Here is a 19428-nt window from a genome sequence, read left to right as displayed (position 1 = left end):
ATTTCATTGGATTTATATTTAAATTTGGATTTGGGTACAATAAGGACCAAACCCGAGCTACCTGTGTGGTAAGTACACATCTTGCTCGATCGTGGTGTTCTAAAATAGTTTTGCAATCCAAATGCAATGGCAAACCAAAATAAAGCCTGATTTTCCAAAGAGAACCGCTTAGCACATGACATTAGACGCCATGCCGGCTCGGATTTTGAGTATTTGTTTGAATGATTCCCAGAGGGAAGCGAGGTTTCATCATCGTTCCTGCCTCGAGCTTAGGAGACGCTGTCGCTGGACAAATACAGGCTTTTTTCCCACTAAGAGAGATCATTTGACACATTTGCAACATAATCGCATGAGCCATCTAACCCATCCATGTCCATTAAGCTGCTCATAGTGTGGACTCTGCTGAGATGGGCAACTTAAGTACTCATATTACAACCGTCAAGACGCTCCATGCTCTCCCCGTATGGTCACAAGGGGCAGGTGGAAGCTTTTCTAAATAATTACACTATTACAAATAATGTATACACACATGAAAGACGTACAGTGTAGGGAATACTGGGGAAAAAAATGAAAAAGCTGATCTACTTACACAGTTTTCCACTCCAACCATTAGGGAGAATACGAGCTCGGCTCGGTGCTGTAAAATGATTCACTGGAGCTGAACACCAGCCTCTCATCCTCCCACTTAATGATCTCTCTTGCATATCGGAGTGCTACATCTACTGAATCCGAGTCCAACCCGTTTGCTAGTGTAACATATAGTTTTCGCCCAGTAAGAGAACAAAATAGCTTCTTAAATTTCACAGCAATGTAGTGAAAGGCATGCTGCGCCATGGTGGCACAATTGTTGATGCTGCGGCTGTTGCTGTAATGATGACGACTTACAACTGGATCGAAGTCGTCAAACCATTCGCATACGGTAAGCGGGGTCATGTCTATCTTCTGCTCCAGCAGATCAAATTTGTTGAGTATCAAAAGAAAATCCATCTGATAGAAGCTTGGATGACCAACGACGCTCTCAAAGAATCTCTTGCTCTCCAACATCTTGTTTATAGCCACTCCATTTGCATCTTCATAGTATTCATCATAGTCACTCAGGGCAACACAAAAGATAACAAGCCTGACATCATCAAACATATCCAGCCACTTGCAGTTCTCTCCAAGGCCTTTTGCATGCAGTCTGATGAGTTGATACCTGTAAAAAAAAAAAGAGATTTCAAAGGTTCAAGCTTTAGCATATTCTGAAAGTCAAAATTAAATAATGAGCAATCAATGATGTGTTGTAACTCAAGCTCCTGAAGTCGCCAACTTTGCACCATTGAATCGCAAGAAACTATCCATCTAGGTCATTAAACAAGACATAATGGTGTATCTCCATCAGAAATGGGCTTAAACTTCTCATCAAACTAGATACAGCTAGGGGAGAAAGTTAGAATACATAGGTGTAATCCCTTGTAAACTTCTCATAGAAAAAAATGTTAAATGTGTGCTTATTGCACATTTAGAAAACTTTTGGTCTCATTTTTGTGATAAGATGTCAAAATTTTGATAGAGATGATGAAATGACATGATTCCATCAAATCCTCTTAAGCGCGAACTATTTGCACAACAAGTGGCTCTTGTGCTGCTCAAGACAAGAAAAGCTGATGGTTTTATTTGTAAATAATGTACTTGATGCTTTGAGTAAGGGGTTGAGGATATTCTTTCACAGTGTGCACGTCTTTCAACACACTATAAATCTAACTACAGTAATCAACCAATCTCCGCATAAACAAATGATAAATTTTAACTCTATCCTGCATGCATTATTATAATCACCGAGTGCAGACAGTGTGTCAACCTTATCAGTAATGTGTCCTGCTGATCAGCATCATCATTGCCGCTTCCATCAGCAGCCAATTGTGAAGAAAAGAAATCTGTGCATGCTAGTCCATTAGATGAAGTTATTCCATCAGCATAGAGGATATCCTTGTCAGTGGGCTCATATTCCACTCTAGATATATCAACAACCTGAAGAAATGACCGACAACATTCTTAGATTAAATGGAAGCCTCTGAAAATATTAATAAGATACTACAAATACTTCATGTACAGACCAAGTTTCAATCAACCAATTATTTTTATTGGGATGAATAATGTGATATGTAACAGGAGACAAAATCCTAGAAGCTTATGTCTGCTGTGAATTGATAATAAGGAAGTAGATATCACAGGAAGAAGACAGTGAACAATTACGACAAGCATCAAGATCTAACCAGAAAGGGGGACTATGCAACAAATTTGACTAAAAATCTCGCTTCTTATCAACATTTTCTAGCTAGTGAATTCCACCAAAGTCAATAGCAATATTGGCCAATTTCATGTTTTTGACTGATATATAAAAACATCGTGCCCTTATATGGAGCAAATAAAAGAAACAAAAGCACTTGATTGGCTAAGTTTCCCTTTTTCCTCAAGAATGTAATTAAGATACCTATAAGGAAAACAAATATAATGAAATAAATAACTTTTCCATCTAATGTGGTCCTGATTTGTTGCATTGACTATTTGATCATTGAAAGACCAGGTTTTAACCATACAACCAGGGGAAGTTTATACCAATTTCAGGACACAAGTTATTTGGAGAGCAGGTCTGGTTATTAACTTTATTATCTTACTATAATCTTCGCACATATTCAAAGAGCTTTTTTGTGGTTGCTTATAGACTTTGAGTAGGATTGGTGCCTTAAAGTCCTAATTTACTTATAGGCTCAGCTAAGTAAATCTAAGGGTTTTAGGATTTAGGTTAAATTAAAGAATACTTTAGGTATGCTTACTTATGGCAAACTCAAATTCTAAATTTTTTCTCTCAGTCATCAAGAAGTCATCTTCTACTTTTCATAACCTTGTGTCATGGAGTCTTTAAGTTAGAGCTAATGTACACTATTCCATTTTACAACTCATAACAGGAGCCTATACCTTTCCCCTTGGGAAAAGAGGTTTTCTTTCCCTTTTATGTTTTGTGCACCTACAGCAACAAGGAACTTATCTACCACCTATATAATGGTTGCATGTAAAGATCTTCTTTGATTGGGTGTACATATAGGAGGAAATAGGCCCAGGCCACCCCAAGGCCCGTCAAGCGAGATGGCTTTAGGTCAGGCTCGGCCGCAAAAATAAGGTATGAATAAATTATAAGTTGGCATCGAGGTCCCGCTGAGTTCTTACTCCATATAGCGAAACTTTGATCTACTCCCTAACATACAAATTGGAAAGTTATCCAGTAAACATAATTAAAATATTATATTCGTAGAAATGACAAAACAGATCCTTTGTTTCTTAATAATTTGAAGAATTAAATCTATTGATTGATTCATAGTCTCTGTCGTTCCTCCATAATATGAACTCTTACAAAGCAACAAAAAAGAAGGAATCAATCGATTTTCTGGATAATCCAATATTTATATGTATTTCTACGGATGAGACATCCTGCAAATTTTTTGCTATACTAAATTAATAGAACCTTATTCTATGAAAACTCTGATGAGATAATAAATAAGAATTTGGATATTTTTTTCTATACTTGGCCCATCCTGGATCTGGCAGGAAGTCCAAGCCCAACGATAGGCCCGGTCCAAGCCCGACAATGGGTCCGATCAGTTCTCTCTCCCCTCTCTGCTCTCCCTCCTCTCTACCTCCTGATCTCTCTCCCTTCCTCTCTCCCACAATCTCTCCCCTCTCTTTTTCTCTCTCCCACCGATCTCTCTTTCCTCTCCACTCTCCCCACTCCTCTCTCTCTTCCTCTTGATCTCTCTCTCCTTTATCTCTCTATCACTCCCACCCAATTTCTCTTCCCTCTCCCCTCTCTTTCTCCCTCGTAATCTCTCTCTTCCCTCTCCCTCTCCCACCCAATCTCTCCCCCCCCCTCTCTCCTCTCTCTCCTTAGTCCCACCTGATCTCTCTCCATCTACTCTCTCCCTCCCAATCTCTCTCCCCTCCCCCCCCCCAATGTTTCTTCTCCCTCTTGATCTCTCTCTCCTCTCACTATTCTCCCCCACGCCCTCTTTCCGCTCTCTCTCACTTTGGATTGGAGCCTGGAAGAGCTCGGGTTTGGGCTCTAGTCAAAGTTTTGAAAGAAATTTCAAGCTTCTCAGTGCAACCTAAAGCCTGAAATTTTTTTGGGTTGGGATCAGGCTGCATAGAAATCTGACCCATCCCGCCCGCATTCCAGCGCTAGGTCTATATGGTGGTAATGATTACATGCAGTAATCCACTTCAAGCTTTTCTATTTAAGGGCACCGCTCCTGTCCTTCCATATACTTCAAATCACTTCAAAATCCTATGAAAAGTGAAAATACCGTGGATTTGAGATTCAATCGTTGCAACTGGGACCCATCAAGCAATGGTTCAACTAAAAGCAAATTCAGTTCAGCAGTAACATAATAGTTAGCTAAACTACTAGACTCCCTTTAAAATTCAATAAAACCCTAGATTCATAGTTCCCTATGCATAATCCTACACATTTGCCATAACATTTTCAAGGCTCCCCCCCTTTTTTTTTATGTTCAACTTTCAGGCCATATCTATTGTTCCAACAATCAAGATTTCTGATTTATTGTCCTTATATCCAACTACGGCCCTACAGATATCTTAGTCTTGTCCTATGTTGACATACTAGCACCATCTTCAGACACTTTACTTTCGTATTAGTACATGAAACACAGACTGACTGAACCATAATTCAAGATATCCTTTTATATACAAAGATGGAGGGAGGTCAACGATAAACTTCTATGCACCAAAATAAGAAGCGATAAGAATCATATATGCTAAGGAGTACAGAGTATTTAATGTATTATGAAGATAATTCAGGGAAAAAGAAACAGAAATGCTAATTACCCGCTCTAAGAAATAACTGGCAACACTAGGAAGCAGTGGTAGTTCCCTTCTACGCCTATATGTCGCTTGAATAGCAGCATCATTCCACAGTTCCTCAACTAATGGGGCATATTCACGAGTGGCAGCTGGGAAAATAGCTTCTAGGTTACCAGAAGCCATAACCTTGAGAAGCCAATCAGAAAATGCTTTCAGCCTTGGACCAATGGAGTACTCAGTTGTATCATCATGTTCGTCTAATTCCTTGTTTCCTGCTGCTAACAAATTTACCTTTAATATGGTTCTTGAGCAATTAAATAGCAGTCTTGAATCATATTAGCCACATTGAAAAAGTTCAAAGCATAACTTAATATCCTTTACAAATATGAAGTTAAAACAGAAAGAAAAGAAAAAGATAGAGCTGAGCATCCATTAATAGAAACCAGAATTTTTTTATTATTGAGCATGAAATAATTTATTAAGATGACAGATCAAAGAAAATAAATATGGCTTTTCGTGATACCCAGCTGTATGTGAACTTGGCAGCAGTTCAGTGCTCACAACGCCCACCTCGACTTTGTAACTCCACCAGCCAGATCTTTCTTCTCTTTTCCCAAAGGTAGAGAGAGAGAGAGAGAGAGAGAGAGAGAGAGAGAGAGAGAGAGAGAGATCAACTAAATCAAGATACAAAAATCCAGTGTGCATGATTTTAGTATACAAATATGAATAGAAAAGGCGAGTATAAGGAATATAAATTTACAGGATAAGGGCTTAAAGATTAGTAAAACAAAGACAAAGTATATGGATGTAAGTTTAGTTAGAATGGAAATGAAGATGTGATACTAATTAAAATTGATGACCAAGAGATGACATGATTACATTATTTAGGATCTATCATACAAAATAACGGGAAGATAGACGATGATACATATACTAGAATTTGAGTTAACTAGATGAAGTGGAGAGGTGCATCTGAAATATTATGTGATACGCATATACCTTGAAAACTTAAGGAAAAAATTTATAGAACAATAATAAACTCTGCCATGTTGTATCGATCAGAGTGCTAGGCAATAAATAACATGCAAGAAAATAAAGTAAAAGAAAACAACTTGAGTATGATAGAAATGAGAATGTTAAGAAGGATGTGTGGTAGAACTAAAAAGGATAAAATAAAAATTGAATATATTTGAGGAGTTGCAAGAATTGCATAATTAAGGACAAAGTGTTGGAAAATCAATTAATATGGTTTGGACATGTACAACAAAAATCTGAGAACGTTTCAGTATCGAGAGTTGCTTTGTTGAAGGTTGCCAGAAAATGAGAGGAAGACCTTAGTTAACTTGGATGAAGGTTGTAAGGAAAGAGAACGAGAAACTTGAAACAACATCAGAAGTGGCCCTAAATAAACTTGGCAAATGAGGATTCATAAAATTGGCCTATGCTACATAAGAAATGAAAATCAAGATAACAGAAAATACCTATACTCTTGGAATGAATTAACTTACGCTTATATGGTAGTAAAACAAGAAAAAAGCAACACACAAGTTGCAAAGACAATGTTGCAACCAGATATGATTTAGAGGTATGGTCTGAAAGACATTCTCTAATGCAGTTAAGAAGACATTCTCTAACCATATATGCAAGTAGCAAACATGAAAATTAGAAGTTCTTACATCCCTAACCCTTGGTTGTTATGAGGAACACATTGAAAAAAGAGAGGCCAGTCAAAAAAAGTCAAGAAAAGGACCTAAACAGCAAGGATAGAGGTTCGTCCACCAAAGCATGTCTTGCCCCAAATTTTTCGCTCCTTCTACGATGACAAAAATATCCATCTCTAAAAGAAACTCTAAATCAACATCAAAAAGGATAAACAGCTGCAAAAAAGTTTTATATACAAGCACACAAGATTTCCTCAAACAAAAGTGAAGAAGATGCAGTTGATATAACTAATGCCAATGCCATCATCATCTAGCATTGATTGCCTCTATAACCAATTAGCGGTTATTTGTCAAGCTTCTCCTCATCATAACAAGCAAGTCAAACGCTCATAATTCTTTTAGATACCCATTCAACATTAACTGATAGAAACTATTAGGCATCACTAGAAGGACTTTACAAGAATTCACCATTAGGTTCCCATATCTAAGGTTCTATACACCTCCTGGCCTTCCATTTTCCGATATAGAGCATCTAAAGGTTCTAAGTATCCTCAACTTCCCTTCTCTGAGATATTCTCCAGAGTCCATAACATGGGACGTTTAAATATCCCCAGTGTCATTATCTCAAAGCACATGTTCATCCCAATTCCATACAAATCAACTAAATTAAGAAAACTAATCTATGGGAGGAAAATTTTCCTATATGTTTGCTTCACCTAAACCTTTTTAGGTTCTTGCCCTCTTTAGTTTGAACTTGATCCTGTCTCGAAACAATACTAACTCTCCAACAGTCCTTTCCTAATAAAGAGATCGTCATAAAGGAACAACTATTGCACCACCTTGGCATCCATTTAGGATCCATATTGTAGCAAAGACGACAAATTACCCATCCATGTTGCACAAATATATAGTTACCGACTATAGATATATCAATGGCTGAGTTTCAATACATCATAGCAACTATATGTTGGGGCTTCAATATTCAGTAACTAACAATTGACAAAAGCAATGGAATTCATATACTAGGGTGGATACGCAGCCTTGATGTGCCCATAAAGAAATGAAAACTTGAAGAAGTTGATGAACAGTAATATCTTAATGGTTCACCGACCCATACCCGCCATTACCAGGCATATTGTACCGACCCAATAAGGCATTGGTACGATACAAGGGCTAGCAACAACATTGTATCAAGAGATGGTCAACTATTTTGTCTCCTTTAGGAGCATACCATATTTCAACATGGGAGTGTACCGTACCAACCCAACCTAATATAATGAACTATTTGTACAAGGTCCAATACTGACACTAAAAACCTTGTTCTTGATAATTAATAGAAGAAATGGTAAAAGAGATAACCGAAACTAGCAGGAGATCATACTTGTGCCTGAAGAACGTAGTTGCTGGTTTTTCCTTTTCTCAGCCAAACTCTCTTCCTCAAACCGTTCACGCCCCTCAAGTAGTATACCAAGATAGTTATATATGTTGCTCTGTACCATAAGCTTAATATCTTGAAGTTCATCCTCAGAGAAAGGGATACTTCTGTACAAGAACTTGGCCTGAGATAAGTATTCAACAAATTCAATCAGCTAGCTGACAACATTGAATATGTAAAGAGTGACTTCAAAGTTAACACATAGATGTAACATTCTGCAATATATGGTGAACTGCATATGCCTTGACCTTTTAAATAAAAAAAAAGTATGTGGTATAATAGGAGGATAGTTGTAAGGCGGTCTAGAAGAGATCTAGAAGGATGTTAATTCAAACTAGTACATATTTGGCAGTTAGCAAAACAACTTGCATTTTATGCAATCATCTTCATTAAGTTAGGATATTGTCAGATACATAGAGCTTGTACTTACTGTAACATGAAAAAGCTTGTCAGAAAAATAATTGTGAATATAAAATGTAAACTCAAGCATCAAAGGATGCTTTTCAGACCTCAATTAGAATGGCAGACAAGGCAGGTCAGAATGAGTGAAGATGCATGCGATCAGGAGTCAAAATCAATCAGACCTTGCTGATAACATCTAATTAGAAAAATGTAAGGTAATGATATCAAGCCAGTGAGTTACAAAGTCTAGAAAATCTTACTAATGGATTGCAACCACTGAAAAGTGGGAATTTAACCAACTTATGCTAATATATAAATGATCTACTCCCTTCAGATTCGAATTAACAACTGGAAGAGATTTACCTCATCCAAATTTAGAATTAAACTGACTCCGAATCTGTAACGATTTACTCCATCCCAACCACATAGCATGGCATGCCACTGTATGGGACTCCCATCCATTCTTTTTTTTTTGGGGAAAGTATAGTGGATTAGTGGCCCACAACAATGCAAGCCATGGCCTCGGACCATAATCAAAGCCCCCAAGCCCCCCAAGACCAGGACATGCTCTACATTTAAGTATAGTTTCTTAATAAAGCAATCATTGTAATAAATAAGCATTTTAAGGATCCACACTTATGAGATATTCATACAGATTAGTACTGTCAATTGGGCATTTTAAGAAGGGGCAATGAAAGCCTGAACAAGCATCACTAATTAGCATAGGCAATAATCTTATTTATTTTCTTTTCCTTTTTCTTTCTTTTTGAGAAACAGTTTGATGCTTCTAGTGGCACCGTTTCGGGCTTATAGTTGAAACATAGACAGTCTAAATGCTATCCAGATGGTGATATTAGAACATGTGCGCATACCATGACCAAAACTCTTAAAGAAAGAACTCTTATATGCTAAGTTAAAATCTATTTTCCTATAAAATCTTCAGATTTCTAGAGATCATCTATGGGTATTCCTAAATATTCTTCCAACTCATGTACCTAGAATGGTGCTGGAAATTAAAAAAATGAAAAAAAACAAAAAAAAGAATTATATTGACATTCATGCTTGGCTTGTATGCAATTATGATAATTTGTAGATTAACCCATAGATTGTCATTGATTATCAGATGCTATTACTGCCTCTACTTGGGTGAATGACTGGCTCCGCCACTGAGCCCGGGTATAGTTATAGGACCACCTTCTGACTCGCCATCCCTCTATAGCCAGTAAACTATTTGCTAATGTAGCCAAAAGATCTAGTTCTTCCCTTCTCAAAGCAAAGTAATACTTTTATGTTGATATATGCCTTACACTGTCCACTTCTGCTCTTTCTGAAGTAAGTTTACTTGACATTGCAAGTAAAAATCATCGGTGGCAAGTAAAATTACACAAAGACTAAGGTTAACCCTTGATATACGATTTTAGCACTTAAAAGCTGTCCAGCCAGTACTATTTCTAACATTTGTGCCTACAGGCTCGTATACATTACTAAGATCTCAAATTACATCCTTTGCATGGATATTCTCCATAAAATAAAAGACCAAAGAGAGTCCTTTACTCAATTATTTTCCAATATAAATTGGTTTTCTTAGAAATAATACTGGCCTAGGGCTTGGTATTGTTCATAACTCCAAAACTATATTAATTAACTTATCTCACATGCTGGTCCTCCTACATGGCATGATGCAAGTCTACACTAATAATCTCTGGTGCAACTTGTACTATGCATGTGAATATGTTCTATCAAATACTAATACTCTTTCTTTTCTAACTTGAAGATTATATTCTCATATTTTTCTTCCTAGAATTCCCCACAACAATAAGCATGTTAAAAGCGCACAATAGTTCAAGTTTGGAGAAGCAGCGCTGACGGTTTTAAGTTAGAAACTAAAAAAGTGCCACGAGAGTTCACATGACAATAATAAATTTCATTATAAATATTTTCAGTTGATCTCATTATCTCTCTTACGAAGATGCTTGGGATCCATCTCTTGAGCATAAGAACAAGAATTGTCCCCTAAAGTTGAATAAAAATATCTCCAATTTCATAAAATACTATTTCATTCGACTGACAAAATATAAATATCTATGGATCACCAACTATTTTGATTCAGTACAGCTTCAAAAATGAAAAAAACATATCCTTATGGCAAAAATGAATAAAAGTTTATAACAGTGATGATCACATCTGTAATTTTCAATAATTTTTATCTAGAGACTGCATCTTTTCTTGATGCAATAGTAGAAAAACCAAAGCTCTAGACATGAGAGTGCATAGGAAGCATCTAGAAATAATGACAGATATTATAAAATAACAAAAAAAAAAAAACTCATTTGGTATTTTTTTAACAAAAAATGCAGTACTGCAACTCTAGAATGATAAATAATTTACATTAGCTAATCTAACTTAGACTAGATTATGGTCGATTTGAAAGCACATTAAAGATGAACAATTGAAAACTAGGCAAAAAACATCAAGAATGGGTGCATCAATAGACATGGCTTGTAGGAAGAACCTAGCTACTACCATCCAGACCATGGTACACCTTACCAATCCAAACCAGACAGTACTGGGAGTACCATACCGTACCGGTTGATACCGGTATCTGGTATGGATGGTATACCGAGACTCGGTACAACAAAAAAAATTTGTACCGTACTATACTGATACTGTACTAGTGTGGCACCAATACGAGATCCGATACCGAGACGGCAAACTTGATCAAAACCATGTTTACTACCTAAAATTTGCTCTTAACTTTTCCAAATACTTCTTTTTGTTGAATCTAAAATTTTTGGCATATTATCCATATATTTGGCTGAACTAAGCATCAAGTTAGATGCCTTCATGCCTCAAGTACAGGTATGATTGTAGCTCAACCATATATATGTACATAATATGTTTGTTTTCATGTCTGGATGTATCTGTATCCATATAATCTGTAGTACCTGTTTAAATATGGTACTTGTCCCTGATCCATGATACCCAACCAAAAGAATTCTTTGGAGTGTTTTTTGCTCAAGATAGTCAGGAACAGCTCTATTGACCATGTTATCCAGTTCTTCACCAGAAGGATTTGCAGGCTTACTGGGAATCGGCAATGATAAAACAGAACAAAGCAGCTTCATTGTAGGCTGCCAAACAAGTAATAAAAAATGTATCAATTTCTCAAATATGGCCTACAAAAAAATGAAGATAAAAAATTTGCAAGAATACCGGGACTCACCTTGCCCCAAATCTGCCCTTTTATATTCTTCTGCCCCTCCTCCTGGTACGTCCCATCAGCATTTACCCAAAAGTGAGGATTCCCGGCACACTGAACTCCTGCCCACTGCAAGATAGACATGTTTACATCTGGTTCTATATTTAGATTAAATTTGAAGTTGATATACAATGCTTTGTTGATAAACCTTAAGCATCTGTAGCTCAACTTTTGTAATCTCTCGTCCATTTATCAAGATCCCAGTGTTCCCATTGCTTGCATTTCGCATAATGCTGCCCCCGACATTCAGATGTGGACTGATGATCTTGTCAGGTTTGTGTCCTTGCTGTTAATTCGTTCATCAAAAAAATCCAAACAACTTGCTGAGAACTTCATAAGTACTCTAATGAGTAAGCTCATGCACCTTGTGAAACAAAGCACAATTTTTCACTTGAAATATTAAGCTACATTTGATTGAATCACGAATCCATATAATGGAAAATTATTTAAACGAATGGTAATAAGTTCATGTCGGCAAATATTAACTCTTATATTGCACCGTCCACACATTCCAATTTCTTGTAGAATAAAAGGCAAAGGTAAAGGGAGAAAGTAAATGTTTTCCATATAATGAGATAGACTTGTGTCCCAAAACTAAAGAATAAATTTCACGGGTTCCACAATCAAAACTCCAATAATTGAGTTCAACTTCTTCTCAGAAAAAACAATCGAGTAGACATGCATGTGAAAGTTTTCTTTCCTTTTTCTTTTGATTAAATATATGGATATGATACCTTTTGATGAAAATATGCATATGATAATTGTTTGCTCACCTGTCCCCAAAAACCTGAAACTTTATCATACCAATAGTATCCTGGCTTCAGCTTAGAGGGCGGGCACGGACAACTCTGCAATAAAACCATCTCTTCTTGGGTAAGCTTCTTCCCATTCACGCAGATATCTTCTGGTCTTAGTTGGTTCGCCTCGCAGTCTTTCTCAGCCTTCATCACCAGCTGGACTTCCGACGAACTCAGCAATCTTTTAAGCATTCGGGAGGATTTGCCCAATTTCTCCCTCTTAGTCTCCATTATCGAAGACCCAATGCAAGAAACACACTTTCTCCCTTCCGGCATGGAGCCCATCGCTCTCAGCACACATCCATTACAGTACTTTGCGTCGCAAGCCAAGCATGCTTCCTTCTCCGTAAACCGGTTTCCTTTCAAGCATCGGTAGCAAGCTCCCTTCGGTACCCTCATTCCGGATTCCTCCATCCTCCCTCGAGGAGTTAATCCAATCGCCGGGGAAGCCGAGCCACTAGACTGGGCGGAATCTTGGAAGGTCACGAGCACAGCTTTCTTTGCCTGGGTATCAAAGGCCTCATCATCCCCCGAGGCTGATGACCGGAAGTCAAACTCCGAGCTGAGAGCCGACTCCGTCGAAATCCTGCCATGAACCATGTCATTCGGTGAACCCTCCAACCCCTCGCCCTCCTTGAACTCGCTGGAGAATCCCACCACGCCGGAGCTGCCGGTGCCCTCAGAAGAACCCTCGAAACCCTCGCCCTCCTTGACCTCGCCGGAGAACCCCAAAACACCGGAGCTATGAATACCCTCCGAAAAACCCTCGAACCCCTCCCCCTCCTTGAGCTCGCTGGAGAACCCCACCGCGCCGGAGCTGCCAATACCCTCCGAGAGCTCCGCGGAGCGGTCAGGAAACCCAGCCGACTCCAGCACGCCGGAGCTGCCGACCTCGCCGGAGACCTCGACGGAGTCGAGACGGTCCATCGCCGCGTGGTTCTCGATGACGGAGGTAGGTGACGCGCCGGCCGGGTCGGCGGCGAGCCGCCCGCTCTTGGAGGGCTTCTTCAGCGGGCCAGGGGACGGGAGGGGCTGGACAACGGGGAGGGAGAGGGGGTCGGGGAGCGCCGACGGGGCGGCCACGGCGGCGACGGGTATCCGCTCGATCTCGATGGGTATCGCCTCGGGGATCTCATATGGAACCGGGGGGCCATGGTACTCGATGGCGAAGGAGTAGTCGGCGGAGTCCACAGCCGGCGGCGGGGATACGGCCGGGAGCATCTTCTTGGCGCGCCGCTCCATTTTTCGGCGATGAGCCGGAGCCCTAGAAGAGATCAGGATCCATTCTGGAGCTTATCCTCGGTCTTATGGCGGAAAATTTTTACGAACCCTGACCCTAACCCTAGCTTTTTTTTCTTTATTATACTTTTCCCTTTTTTTTTTACCCAACTTTCCGAGCACGCGCGAGTGAGGGTGGGGGAGGCAAGCGGGAGAGCAAGGACGGGGGAATGGCGAAGAGTGGGACCCTATAGTGTCGCCCACTGAGTGACCTGGAGAGCGGTTGACCGCTGGGACCCACGCGCTTCTTATCTTATCCGTGCTCGGAATCTTGAGTGGGGCCCGCCGTTTTCCTTTTCCTTGAGACCGTACACCGTAATTTGGGGCACGAGGCGTGACTCGGCTGTCCTGGATGACACAGGGAACAGCATTTGATCTAGTGAAGGAGTAGCTGACACGTTGCACGTGACAAATAGAATCCGCTCGTGACGCTAACTTCTTAATAACGACCGAAGGTAAGTTTCTATTTATTAGGTTTTGCAGAAAATTTCACAACCTTTTTGGCTGGAATGTTCAAAGAAGCTATTAGATTCTCATATCAAATTTGAGAATAATCTCGTTAAGAGACGTTGATTCTTCTTTTTAGAAAAAAAAGCCGACTCACATTAAAATATAGAGGTTATATGATTGTACATTGAAGATACAAAGATTCTTCAAACTACATATGACATTGTTCAGCTTGTTGAATAGTTTAACAAGTCTACTTAGAGATCACTATCTTTTATAAAAAATTTTTTTTGTAAATTCTTTATAAATAGTTTTTGTAAAGTTTTCTTTTCAAATAAAAAACGGGTGGCTTTGCTTCACTCTTCATAAAAAATAAAAATAAAAAAAAATTAAGCCTTGGGATACTGTTCTATACTTTTGAAGAATGACCTGGTTTCATTTAGTCAAATTTCATAAGATGTGAGTGGAACTGAATGCTTGAACTGTTGTTGGTCAACCACAGTCTAATAAAGTCTGAATTAATCTTGCTCCAAACTATAATTTAGGAGTTTATACACAATTAGCTAGTCTAGATTTAAGGTCTAGAGTGCATTAGTTTGGTTGCGCTGAAGGTAATATTATATTTGACTAGCCTATATGGGATCATGTCATCCTAGCCATATATGGGGTCAAAATTTGTATCTAGATTGATATCTGGGAGGTCAATATTTTCTAATATACCTTCTAGAATTTTAAAATAATAATTCTGTTATTAATTTTTCAAATCAACTGCTAAATATAATAGTTAATATGTGGTTACTATAATAATTGAGATTTTGGAAATCTTAATCCCTATAATACCAACTAAGATTACTGAGAAGTATTGTGGTCATGCATAGCTAAGCCCATTGACAACCAACTGTTTTCCTAATTTCTGAATTTCAAATGACCCCTGTGGACGATATGTGCCAAAACAAAGTCCAGGATTCCTCAGTACAAGCAAAGGTAGCAGCCTCTTTGCCCTGCCCAAGCCTAATCCTATCTCTGAAAATGATACAAATCTTTCTTGGGTAGAAGCCCGGAGACATTCATTGCTGATTAAAGATAATACAATAAGATTACATCAAGGCAAGAAATCCAAAGTACTCAAATGTTAACATGTAGCCTACATATTAGAATTTGTAAGTTACAAACATAATAACAATCTATTCCTCGTCAAGCACAGAGTATGCACCTCTGTGTATGGATATATGAAACTGAATCAAATTATTGCCTTCAGGCTTGGGAAAATATTGGCTGGGTCACTTTGCATTGCATCTACAAACACTCTCACAAGAAATTCTTGTTTCTTACCAAAAGGGAAAAAAAAAGGATAATTGCAATTTGCCAACCTCAAATTTTTTCAGGTACTTCCTAAATACCCATCATTGCTTCACAGGGGCCACAAGGAGGTAAGGTAGGGAAAAGCCATTGCTCAAATAGTCATCCAATAGCCCTTCACCCTTCTTTCCACATATCACAAATAAAAGTAGTCATGCGCATGCTAACTTGACAAGGTTTGGAAAGATGGGACTTGCAAGAGGCCAAAGTTTCTATGAAAATTCCATGCTCACATTCACAAACACAAAAAAAGGAAGACTGCTGCTATGGAACATTCCCCCCTGCAGCTCTCACCGGCATCTTACATTGGGTGTCGATTCAAAACAAAGCAACAAAGCAAGAGCAAGTCTTAATATTGCCACTATTTACGGTGCCTAAGAGTTTGAGACCACACTCTTTCCAAGAAATATGTGGGCAAATTGCCTAAGAGTTTGGACAATAGCTTGTAGGTATTTTACAAAAGAAACGTGCCAATATTGACTGTGAGAGTTTGTGTTTGAGAGTTCTGAATTGGGATTGAAATGCTCAAAGCTTTAAGAATTAATCTTTAGACTAGATGCAAGGCTCCTAGCCTACTCCAATCTCAACTCCTTAGAACTATGGTATCTCTATTATTATGACACAAACTTTTAGGAACCTCACTCCATGGTCCTGAGCCTCCCTTAAATAAGAATATTTGCTAATTAGTTCTCCACTTAAAGAACATAAATACCAGGAAGACAGTGGATCACAACCATTGTGCTTTCTCCCAAACGATCGCAGCCATCCATACATTCCTCACATGAATCACACGTGACAAGATCTATTTAGGCCTAAACTACAAATGGCTTCATATGCAGTAGTCTACAAATGCCAGGATATATTATGCTTCCTATTACCTTAACAGAATTCTAAGCGTATGAGCAATCAAATGGAGCCAACCAGCTGCAGTAAGAGGGGGTTGCATTTGGATGCACCTGGAAGTTAGCTCATGGGTCGCGATCCTGTTTACACTTCCATTGGGCCAGCCCAAACTACTTTCTGGGAAGCGCAAAAAGAGATGACTGACTAATTTTATGGTTTAATTAGCAACTTGGGCTATGGCTCAACAGTTGCACTCCTCCTTGGACAGGGGAACCTGTATTTAAATCATAGAAGGCAATTTCCAAGTGCTTACCTATGATAATTTTATAATATAATTTTGTTTGTAGATACATTACCGCTGTTCATGTTGTTCATGCTTGATACATAGGTAAAAGTGTTCATTTTGTTCATGTTTGATAGGCGGAAGATTGATCTCTAAAACAATTTTTTTTAAAAAAATCTAAATATTTTCAACATCTTATTTTGGAAGATTTAACCCATTCATTTAAAAACACTAATAATAATAATATTCCAAACAAGAATTTCCAGCTCACATGTTGTGCTGCACTAACAAATCTGCTTTTACATATCCCTGCTCGGTGCAAACAGCAAACAATCTGCTTTTTCTAATCCTTAAGCCTTTAACTGAGACCTAGAGTTAAATAGTTGTGTGAGGATCTGTGCGGGCGTGTGTTTAGTCTCATATCGGTTATTCGCTGGATAGATCTTAGGTACTTATATAGGATCAAGGAACCCAAATAATACCTTCCGGCTAGCTATTTTGGGTGAGGTCTTGGGTTGTTACAAATGGTATCAGAGCAGACCCGGCCTATAACCTATGTGGACTAGGGGACACTGCAACACGGATCCATTGGGGCTGACCACGGGCCAATCGTGGTGTTTGTAATTAGATTTGAATAGATTTGAACCCTTAGCTTGACGAGGACGTTAGAGCTTGAACAGAGAGAGTATGTGAGGATCCGTACGGGCGTGTGTTTAGTCCCACATCGGTTATTCGCTGGGTAGATCTTGGGTACTTATACAGGATCAAAGAATCCAAATAATACCTTCCAGCAAGCCATTTTGGGTGAGGTCTTGGGTTATTATAAGTTGATAAAATATGCCAAATACAACAACCATAAGAATTTCCTGAGGTTGTAGAAAATCCCTACTACTTGATGGAGTGATGATTGTGAGCTACACAAATCCCCACAGATCACAATCCTCAGTGTACCCAAATTATCAGAATTTTCTGCAGTCAAATATTTAAAAGATATATGGACACATATCATCCACTCTAAAAAGCGTAACTATCCACTTTGAGATCCACAAGAACTCACATTTAAAGGAGATTTTTTGCAACAGATAAAAAAAGAAAAGAAAGAAAGAAAAATCTCATATTTGGACCACATCAGTCCTATTAGTCGCAGCTTTTAACTGATTAGCCCTACGGTTGCAAGAATATGTTTATATTGTTGGGAGAAAATGTTCCATGAGGACCTCCATGGCTTAGGTTGTATCTTTCGCACCAAAGAATGGTTGATCTTCTTCAGCAATGCCAACAATTATTGGAGCATATTTTTCACAATTTCAAAGCACCCCAATCTCTTTTTTTCTCTGTCTGCACAAATCCAATGGTTGATACTTAGGGCTCGTTTGGTTCGCGGAAAGCATTTTTCCTCCTAAGAATATGATTCCTGAAAAGAAGATTCCTAGAAAAAGAATACCTGCGAATGTACTTTTGGAATGTTTAGTTAAACATGAAAAAGTGACAAATTTTTAGAGTGCTTATGTTTGGTTGACCATCCACTTTCTTGTAAAAGTTATGTGTAATTCCTATTATACTCTTAATAAAAATTAGGTCTTTAATACCTCTTTAATGCTGAAGGGACTTTTTGGAAAAAAATAAAGATGGAGTGATTCCCACCTCATGGAAAAGTAACTTTCTCATGTTTCTCATGGAAAAGTCTTTGATTCCCACATTTCATGGAAATACAACTTTTTCATTTCTCTTCTTTGAAAACTCCAACCAAACAAGAGGTATCTCATTACTTTCCCGTTGACTATACTTTCTTCCCGTCTTTTTCCGCGAACCAAACGAGCTCTTAGAGAAAAAAAAATCATTCTTCCATGCAAAAGATACAACCCAAACCCAGCTACTACATGGGTGTGTCACAAATTAGGGAGTGAGGTGGGGAACCCCCATTTCAGGCCCCTGCTAATCTCATCAGCTGTTCCAAACGGCAACAAGAAGCGACCAACCGAATGGCAGGAAAGAGAAACAACAGAGTGATTGTAGCAGTTGCAAGAACTTTCCGACAGTTGCCCAGAACTTCCCCAGGGTCGAGTTCAGGCAGCCGTTGTAATTCTGAAAGAGTCATAGCAGAGAAAGCAGATAGATGAGCAACACTCGCAAGAAATCCTCTTCAATGCAGCCGATAAAAAAAGCAGCACAGGAGGATGAGAAGGAGGAGACTCGAATTTTTCAGAATTTTCCATAGAGTATCAGCAGAACATCGACAGCAGTTTTCTAAATAAAAGGGAGAAAAGAGTGGCATAAAAGCCTCCAGTGTTTGAATGGGCTGCATGAAGCTTAGAAACAAAATTGGCTCATCATAGCACAAAGTAAGATAAGCTGGCAAGCAAAAACATCCTTCGATGTAATGTTGCATTCCACACCATTGCACATCTCTTCATTGATTACATTGCACTCTCGAATAATCCCTCTTAAGTGCGGCCCACACAAAAGCTATTGCTGTGATTAGGAAAAGAGAATATATTTTTCTTGGAAGACAATCTCCCATGGCGCAAGCAACAATGAGAAAAGAAGAGAATATATCTTTCTTGAAAGACATTTCCCATCGTGCTGGTAGACGGAAATATTCTTGCTCCAAATTCACGTATCGAATCGAATTTCTAGTCGTTTAAATACATGGGAAGAGGAGGCGAACATGCAGCAGCGGGGAGGAGGCTATGGGTCTTTATATTTAGTTCAAATTGACGAAGGTATGTTCTTTATATTTAGTTCTCGTTTTTCGGTCTCCAATCACTTGTAGTTGCAAATTTGCGTTTTTGTTAGTGGTTCGTTCGTCC

General features: G+C 38.8%; 1 protein-coding gene across 2 annotated transcripts; it reads right to left on the bottom strand.

Annotated features, from left to right (window-relative positions):
* Window positions 1–342: 342 nt before the first annotated feature.
* On the bottom strand, window positions 343–13749 carry LOC103723888 (extra-large guanine nucleotide-binding protein 1-like). 2 transcript variants are annotated; one of them, XM_008814962.3, is made up of 8 exons: window positions 12385–13749; window positions 11760–11897; window positions 11576–11680; window positions 11298–11483; window positions 7897–8074; window positions 4879–5126; window positions 1841–2010; window positions 343–1195 (listed from the first exon to the last, which is right to left on the bottom strand). In XM_008814962.3, exons 1-8 carry the CDS (start codon window positions 13648–13650, stop codon window positions 610–612), a joined length of 2877 nt encoding a protein of 958 aa, XP_008813184.2. In that variant the 5' UTR covers window positions 13651–13749; the 3' UTR covers window positions 343–609. The 2 variants fall into 2 exon arrangements, with proteins under 2 accessions (XP_008813184.2, XP_008813183.2); XM_008814961.3 differs by having other exon boundaries at window positions 4879–5129; window positions 12385–13748.
* Window positions 13750–19428: the final 5679 nt, after the last annotated feature.

This window comes from Phoenix dactylifera, unplaced genomic scaffold, assembly GCF_009389715.1.
Source record: "Phoenix dactylifera cultivar Barhee BC4 unplaced genomic scaffold, palm_55x_up_171113_PBpolish2nd_filt_p 000007F, whole genome shotgun sequence".
Classification (NCBI taxonomy): domain Eukaryota; kingdom Viridiplantae; phylum Streptophyta; class Magnoliopsida; order Arecales; family Arecaceae; genus Phoenix; species Phoenix dactylifera.
Note: the sequence above shows the minus strand (reverse complement) of the source record. Positions and strands in the feature narration are given on the sequence as shown.